Below are 9,081 nucleotides of genomic sequence, written 5' to 3'. Positions count from 1 at the left end.
TCTGAGAGATGTTTGTCTTATATGATGGTGGTTCTGGATCAAACCTGTTGGGTGGGTTCTAGCTACAGGCTAGGAATATAAAACAGTATTTGACAGAACCTGCTACATGAATTCTACACAGAACCCTTAGAGAGTATAGAATGCTGAGAACCCCTTTCTAGTCTGAGTGGGTTCTACATGAAACCCTTGGAATATAAAAGGGTCCTGGGTAGAACTTGCTAGGTGAGTTCTAGATAAAATCCTTGTAACATAAAAGGGGTTCTCAGTAGAACCACCTGACTGGGCTCTAGAAAAACCCTTGGAATATATAAGGATTCTTGACAGAACCCGCTGGTTGGGTTCTAAATAGAACCCTTGGAGTGTAAAAGGGTTCTTAGTACTCTACACTCCCTGGGTAGTTTCTAGAAAAGCCCACGGAATACAAAAGGGTTCTAGGTGGAACCCACTGGATGACTTCTAGATAAAATCCTTCGGACATAAAAGGGGTTCTCAGTGGAACCATCTGAGTAGGTTCTAGATAAAACCCTTAGAATATGAAAGGGTTTTCAGTAGAGCCCTATGAGTGGGTTCTAGATGAAACCCTCCAAATGTAAAATGGTTCTTGGTAGAACCCACTGGATAAGTTCTAGATAAAATGCTTGGAACATAAAGAGGTGCTCAGTAGAACTTCTTTTGGCACCCTAAGAAGATGGAAAAATTCAACCCCCAGAGGGGGTTCTAGGTGGAACCATTGCATTATAGAAGAGTTCTCCTTTAGAACCTTTCACAGGGGGACTGAAACCTTTCACAAATGGTCCTGGGTATAACCCTCTCTGTTGGGTTCTAAGTAGAACTTTTTGAAAGGGTCTAGGTGGAACCTTAATTGAACACCAGGAACCAAAAAGAGTTCTCCTATGTGGACAAGCAGAAGAACCCTTTATGGTTCTAGCTAGAACCTTTATTTCTAAAAGTGTTGTGTGTTTCATGTTGCCTGTGAATTATGAGGGAAAATGTAACAATGTTTCAATAGCCCCCACTCTCCCCCACCGACATATTCCAGTAATTGAGTAAATGTACTCAGTTACTTTCCACCACTACAGTAGTATCTACTGTACAATACTGACAGCAGTGTTTCTATATTACAAGTACTCCAGTACTCAGTACAGTTACATGTAACTGAGTATCAGCAGTAATTCCTCTGATACTTGTAATCTATTGATTACAGTACAGTAAAAGGTACCAGCAGTACTACAGTACTACATCATCAGCAGCGGGTCCTCACACACACACACACAGCTTTAATACGACACACAGTCTTACCTCAGTGTATCATACAGTCTTCACTCAGGTCCGCTGATGTCCAGTCTGTCCGTTAACTCTCCGTCTGTCCTCCGTCTGTCCTCCGTCTGTCCCACAGCACCGACCGAGCGGACCGGAGCCGCTGCTGCTGCTGGAGAGCTCCGGAGCTGCTGCGTCAAGTTCACCCCATTTAACACACACCAGACCGGAAGTGACAGGAAACCACCTTCAAAATAAAGCCTGTCAGATAGGAGAAATCAAAATAAAAGCGTGGGAAAATGTGAAATGAGCAAACCAAAATTATTTAAAGACATCTGAAGCATTAAAGTAGGTGTTATTAGATAAGTGAAATAAAATAAAATAATAATAATAATAAAAATCAGAATTTAACAAATAGGCTACAGGAAACGTCTTCAGCTTCAGTCTGAAGTTAAAATTAAAGCGGGACGTGTTCCTGACAGAGTTCTGCTCTGAGCTCATTAAATCCCTGACAAACACACACAGTGTCATAATGATTTAAAAAAGAAGAAGCAAAAACAGAAACTGACACTGAAAATAAAATCTTAAGATTTCCATCCATCCATTTTCTTCCGCTTTCATCCGGGGACAGGTCGCAGGGACAGCAGTCCAGCCCAGACTTCCCTCTCCCTGGACACTTCCTCCAGGTCTTCCAGGAGGATCCCAAGGCGTTCCCAGGCCAGCCGGGTGACATAGTCCCTCCAGCGTGTCCTGGGTCTTCCCCGGGGCCTCCTCCCAGTGGGACATGTCCAGAACACCTCCCTGGGGAGGCGTCCAGGAGGCTTCTGATATAGATGCCACCTCAGCGGACTCCTCTCGACGTGGAGGAGCAGCGGCTCGACTCCGATGATTAAAAACTAACATTTTGACAATAAAAAAATTAATGTTTTTAAATCATAAAAACTAAACTAAAAGTAAACATTTCAAACAATAAAAAATAAAATTAAAAACACACTTACTGTAGTGTGAAGAACTGTATTGTATGAACATAAATGAGTATTTTCAATATCAGTTAGCCTGCTGTTTATTTTTTATTTTAGAAATTAATCTTATTGTTTAAATTAGATTAATTGTCTAATTGTTTAAATGTAAAGAAACAGTGAAAAATGATATTTTCTCATAGCTTAATTGTTTTTGTCCAGCCCTCAGTCCTACATGCAGCCGTTTGTATTTTGTGAGTTTCATGGTCTCTGTAAGTTCTTCTGCACACTTTGGAAGGGGAGGGAGAAACGAGGTGTTTGCAATCTGCAACGTCACCACTAGATGCCATTAAATCCTACACACTGGTAATTTAAATTAACACATCAGGTCATTTATAAAACCGTTCTCTGCTGCAGGGTCACATCACATGACCTCCAGTGTTTCTGGAGAATATAAATTATTTTAGTAACATGATTTTAAACAAAAATCAAAATGAAAATTAAAGACTCACAGTTCTGATCAGAAGATTCAGATTCCCTCTGAGCTGAAAACCACATCTCATAATCTGCTCTTCAATCTGCACCCAAACATCCTGTGAGTTTACTGAAAAACAGAAGCTGTGAGGTGGGCGGAGTCATGTTTGTATTTCCTGATGATTTCCAGGTAAAAGTCTCAGCAGGTACAACAAGACTGACAGCAAATAAGAGCAGAACTCTGTGCTCAGCTCAGTGAAAAACTACAGCTTTGTTTTTCTGTGTGTGATTTGGGTGAACTGAGCCTTTAATCAGGCTGCAGCTGACGGTTCACAGTGCAGCAGCGCCTCTCTGTGGTTAAACAACAACACTACAGTCTGCTGACTGAGTGAAAAAGGTTTTGTATTGAACTCTTTTACGTTGTTTTTTGGCCTCTTGCCTCCTTTCCATCGTTCTTGTCTTGTTTCTTTGTTCTGTTACTTCTTTCACATTGTTTTCTCCTTGACACATCTGATTTAATTTTCATCTTATGTCTTTTATTTCATTTTCATTTTGTGATGTCTTTTACATCATTACCTTCTGTGATTTTCGGTGACCTTTGTTTTGGTAACATTGTGAGGTGGTTGCAGTTTGGTTTGGGTTTCAGCTGAATGTGTGTGTCTGTGGCTGTTTGGCTCCTCAGAGTCCAAATGTTTGGGGTTTTTTTTTGTCTAATCTTTGGTCTAAAAGTAAAAACATGAAATAAAAGCAGTAAATGTTCAAACTGCAGAACACTGGAAACAGTGTTTTTGACACTTTGTGTGAAAGTAAAAAGAGATTTTTTCCAGTGTAGTTGAAGACTAACGTGTCAGCGGCTGCAGTCTGACTCTTTTCCTATTTGTGACTTTGTAACACTGAAGCTGCTGGAAGAGAAAGTGGACGTGACATCACAGAACTAAATGGAACCCGCAGTTTTGAACATTTTGCTGAATTTCTTTCATGTTAAACTCGCCATGTGAAGTAGCTGAAGACTTTGGCTCCATCTGGTGGTCGAACTGAGAATGACTACATCCCCACACCACCTTCACCAGCTGCAGCATCAAAGTGATCAACACACATTACAGAAATGATCCCTGCAGAGAAAAACCTTTCTGTTAAAGATTAAGATCGTTGACTCCATTTACAGGAAGTCATTTAACACTTTATAACAAACTTCATTCAAACTGGACACTGACATCTTCAACAGGACACACTCAGAACAGGAAGTTGGGGCTGTATTCTTTTCCAAAATAAAAGTTGGAAATGGAAATGAGCCGAGAGACAGGTCAAATATGAAACGTGTTTAGATATGTCACGAGATATTTCATAAAACCTTATGATTAATTACTGAAGTGAAAAGTGTTAAAGTTCCAGTGGACAGGTTTGACCACTGAAAACAAATATTTCCTTTTAACCAAATCTTGATGATTTATTTTTATGGGTTCTGAAAAGAACACGTTGTTGTTGTTGTAATTGCCCTGTGCACTTTGATTTGATCATTTTGTGCAATTTTTTCAAAACTTCTCAGGTGACCTTCATTTCTTCTTCATTTTTGTAAAGCGGAGCCTTTCTGGTGAGGTTAGTTCAGATACTCGGGACAGACGGTGGTTTATTCTCTCTGGAACATGCTGCCTTTGATTTATTCTGAATGATACAAAAGAAACTGACACTTTCTTTTGCAGTTTTCTCCCGTTCCTACAATTCACTTCAGTGAATCTGAACTGTTCTTTTAATACAACAGACAACAACACAAACACACTAACAGACCAACAACTGCTGTGTTCTGATTTTATGAATGGAGTTTGGTTTGTTGAGAGTGATGTATGACTTATATGTTAGTTTCCTGTCAGGAATGTCTGTCTGACAGAAAGGTAAAGAGGTGAAAGTATTCTAAATATAGTGAACACTTTAACACAACAATCTTCAAATAATGTGAACTATCCCTTTAAAAAGTCTTCTCTTTTAGTTTTAAAGCGACTCTTTCCTCACTTGTTAGCTCAGTGTTGCTTTGAACTCTCACACATGTTGAACTCTCTCTCCACCGTGTCTTTGGCGTTTTCTCGGGTGAATAAATGATGACTCAGAGGTCGGGCGCCGTTCCACCAGCTACAGGTTTAATATCAGATCAACAACAGTAGAAAAACAGAGGCAGAGGCTACCAGACAAAAAGAAGAGTAGGAAACAGCATCCAACAGGCTCTTTAAAATAATTCCTCTGTACAGTATTTACACACACACACACACACACACACACACACACACACACACACACACACACACACACACACACACACAGAGTACAGTACAGCTACACACTGAGGAGGAGGAGTCTGAGGATGCAGCATCAGTCCCAACGCTGCCCTCTGATTGGTCCGTCCTCCTCCGTCCACAGTTTCTTTTTATCTCCAGGTCAAATCATCATGGTGGAGAAAGTCTGGAGGTCAGAGGACGTCCTACACGCCACCACCGCCACCGCCACAACAACTCCTCCTCCTCATCTTCCTCTTCCTCCAGCAGCGTCTCGACTGTCTCCACCCACCACGTCCTCTTTGTCCTCTCAGTCTGCCCACCCACCCAAGCACCGCGGTGCCATCTGGAACCAGCAGTGGAACCAGTGGAACCAGTATCAGGCCTCCAATCCTCCGGCGAGCAGGGGGCGCTGCAGCCGGCCGGGACGTCCAGGAAGAGAAATCAAACGTACACAAACACCATTGAACTGATGTCGAAACAGAAATGCTTCCTCATGTGATCCGGTCACATGACTCCGGGTGGGGGTGGAGGTCAGCCAATCAGGTGTGCCTGCAGACAGGTGAGAGGACAGGATTGGTTAGAAAAGACATTCATAAAAGTTTCTCTACAAACAACTAATCTTGATCAGTGGAAAATTTTTGCCAGATTGATCTCCAGTTGAAAAACGGGTCCAAACATGAAAACAGGACGTCCGTCTGTGATGTCCTCCTGTCTTCACGTTTGGACTCGTTTTTCAACTGGACAGAATTCATTCATCAATCGTTCTTACTTTAGTTCTTTTAGTTCTTCAGAGAACACTAACTATGCTGATGTTTGACCACAAGGTGGAGCTGCAGACCGACAAACACACTGCAGTGGACAACAGAAGACACACAAGTGTGTGTGTGTGTGTGTGTGTGTGTGTGTGTGTGTGTGTACGCACATGTGTGTCTTACCGTTCTCACCTCCGTGCGGGGGGGTACATGGACGGAGCAGATGCTTGCTGACTGGCGACGATGGCTGAGGAGGAGAGACCTGAGAGACAGACAGAGAGACAGCGGGACGGCGGTCAGACAGATCCAACATGGCTGACACATCAGTCACACGCTGCCTTCAAATGCTGTGGAGTTCATCATGTTCATAACACAGAGTTTATATGAATATTCTGAAGCTGTGATGTGTTTTTTGTGTTTTCACAGAAGCTCATTTTTCAGTGGAAGGTTCGTTATTTTGGAAGAAGAATTTTATAATCAGAAATACTGATCCCTGGGAGGGCGGGGCTAATGATGTAAAAAATATACATTATACTACTATATACATCAGCACAGAAAAATACAAACAAGAGGTGTAAATACATATAAAATATATAAAGTATTCCTAACAGCCTCGTCTTTTCATCGTGTTCCTGCCTGATGTTCTCTGATCACTGGCTTGTTAATATTGTAGACACGACAGTTTTAGCGTCCATGTTGCTGTTGGCGAGCCGCAGTGTTGTTACAACTTCAACGCCAAGAGTATCATGAATGAGTTGAAGAGACTCATATTAAACAGGTTGACTTCCTGTCTATTTAATATATGATTATGGTTGAAATGAGGTGCTTCCTTTTGACCCTCCTCCCCAGACTGGGGGAAGTTCATGGTGGAAACTATGGAAACAAGGCGGGAACACTATGGAAACACTATGGAAACACTATGGGAACACTGCGGGAACACCATGGAAACACGGCGGGAACACTGCGGGAACACTATGGGAACACTATGGGAACACTATGGGAACACCATGGAAACACTGCGGGAACACTATGGGAACACTATGGGAACACTGCGGGAACACTATGGGAACACTATGGGAACACTATGGGAACACCATGGAAACACTGCGGGAACACTGCGGGAACACTATGGGAACACTATGGGAACACTGCGGGAACACTATGGGAACACTATGGGAACACCATGGAAACACTGCGGGAACACTGCGGGAACACCATGGAAACACGGCGGGAACACTGCGGGAACACTATGGGAACACTATGGGAACACTATGGGAACACCATGGAAACACTGCGGGAACACTGCGGGAACACTATGGGAACACTATGGGAACACTGCGGGAACACTATGGGAACACTATGGGAACACTGCGGGAACACTATGGGAACACTATGGGAACACTGCGGGAACACTATGGGAACACTATGGGAACACCATGGAAACACTGCGGGAACACTGCGGGAACACGGCGGGAACACTATGGGAACACTATGGGAACACTATGGGAACACTATGGGAACACTGCGGGAACACTATGGGAACACTATGGGAACACCATGGAAACACTGCGGGAACACTGCGGGAACACTGCGGGAACACTATGGGAACACTATGGGAACACTGCGGGAACACTATGGGAACACTATGGGAACACCATGGAAACACTGCGGGAACACTGCGGGAACACTATGGGAACACTATGGGAACACTATGGGAACACTGCGGGAACACTATGGGAACACTATGGGAACACTATGGGAACGTGGCGGGAACACTGCGGGAACGCGGCGGGAACGCGGCGGGAGCGCGGGGGGAGCGCAGGACGTTGATCAGCTGTTTTTAACTGTCAGTTGTCTGTTGATGCTCTGAAAACAGACTCCGTCTCACTGCAACCAAACTTCATTCACATTTGAATCAATTTAACGGTGATAAACATCTAGTCTCTACTGAAGATGATGATGATTTCTTATAAACAGACAGCGACTCATTCTGCATTAATTTGAACACTAACTAAAGTGAAACAGGAAAGTTAAAAAAAAAAAAGTTTAGCTGCAGCGAGTTTTCAGCATCGCGGTTCCTGGACCTCTGACGGTGATTTTTCTTCATGGTCAATGAAGAAATTGAAATTTGAATAAATCCTATTTCTTCCCTTGTTTCAATTTCAAAAACATTTGATACAAATAAAAATATTCTATTCTTCTTTTTGCTGGAGACCCCGTACACCCAACTCGAGGACCCCAAGTTAGTCCCCTGACTCCAGTTTGAAAACCGCTGCTTTAGACTGACAGTCACTCTAAAAAGACCCTCAGGTCTTTTATTTAATTAATTAATTAATTAATTAAATAATTTTATTTGAGTCCCCAATTAAATAAAAGACTATGGAGGAAATTCTGCAAATATGAATTTATATCTGCAGTAAATCTTTTCTAAAGCATTTAAAATATTTAGTGATGAGAGGAAACATCTTCTCAGATTCTGATGAACTCAAACACTTTACCATCCGCGTGTGCGTATTAATCCACAGCAGAGACAACAGGACAGACAGGGTGTGTCTCACCTGAGGCGTAGGACAGGTCGTACTGTCCCGACAGCAGCGGGTATCCCAGGTGATGATGTGAAGGCAGGATGCGTTGGGACGGCGAGGACCGCGGCCGGTCGCCCTCTCTGTCCCGCTCTCGCTCTCTCTCCCGCTCCCTGTCCCTCTCTCTGTCCCGGTCCCGCTCTCTGTCCCGCTCGTGCGACGTCTTGTTGTCTTGTATGGACGGCGATTTGCTCTTGTACTGGCTGGCGTGCTGCTGCAGCAGGTCCAGAGCTTTGGCCTCGCCGGGCGGCTTCACCGTAGGACTGGACCTGGAGGGCTTCTCGCCCTCCTCCCCCGCCGCCACCTTCCCTCCGTACGAGGGGAAGGAGTAACCGGGCGGCAGGTACGAGCCTGAGGACAGAGACACAAACTGTCACCGTCTCATTCTGACACACAAACACCGAAGACCTGAAGACAAAACTGATGCAGTTCATTCATCAATCTCAAATTACACTCAGGTCATTTTATGTTCTGCTTCTGTTTTTATTTCCGTTTCATTTGTCTGCGGCTCCGTCACTACGGCTACAAACTATAGGGACATGAACATTTGAATTTATCTTTGTTGTAGCTCTATGAAGTAAAATTTAAAAAATGTTTAAAATTTTCAGGTACTGAAATAATGACAAAGTTCACAGCTCACTGTGACTCAAGATTCAAGTTTATCTAAAAAAAGAAATGATCTCAACTAAAGATTACAGGTCAGCAAAACTTTTTGAAGTTTATTTCAAAACTGTTTGAGTTGGAAAATCTATTGCAGCATGTCGCCTTGAAGTTTTGAGTTGTTTAAGAA

At 43.2% G+C, this 9,081-nt stretch overlaps 1 protein-coding gene across 2 annotated transcripts in view; it reads right to left on the bottom strand.

Annotated features, from left to right (window-relative positions):
- Positions 1-4,805: 4,805 nt before the first annotated feature.
- The window catches only part of znf609a (zinc finger protein 609a), a 50,293-nt gene continuing 46,017 nt past the window's right edge, over positions 4,806-9,081 (bottom strand). Inside the window, exons 7-9 of one of the 2 annotated variants that reach the window (XM_084733436.1) lie at positions 8,268-8,642; positions 5,893-5,971; positions 4,806-5,506 (exon numbers count right to left, since the gene is read on the bottom strand). In XM_084733436.1, the coding sequence (XP_084589562.1) occupies positions 5,898-5,971; positions 8,268-8,642 (449 nt within the window). In that variant the 3' untranslated portion in view covers positions 4,806-5,506; positions 5,893-5,897. The remainder of the gene's footprint in view (positions 5,507-5,892; positions 5,972-8,267; positions 8,643-9,081) is intronic. The other variant, XM_084733435.1, reaches the window with a different exon arrangement.

This window comes from Lutjanus erythropterus, chromosome 13 (assembly GCF_056507025.1).
Source record: "Lutjanus erythropterus isolate fLutEry1 chromosome 13, fLutEry1.hap2, whole genome shotgun sequence".
In the NCBI taxonomy this organism is placed as follows: domain Eukaryota; kingdom Metazoa; phylum Chordata; class Actinopteri; order Lutjaniformes; family Lutjanidae; genus Lutjanus; species Lutjanus erythropterus.
The sequence above is the reverse complement of the archived record's forward strand: the minus strand, read 5'-3'. Positions and strand labels throughout refer to the sequence as shown.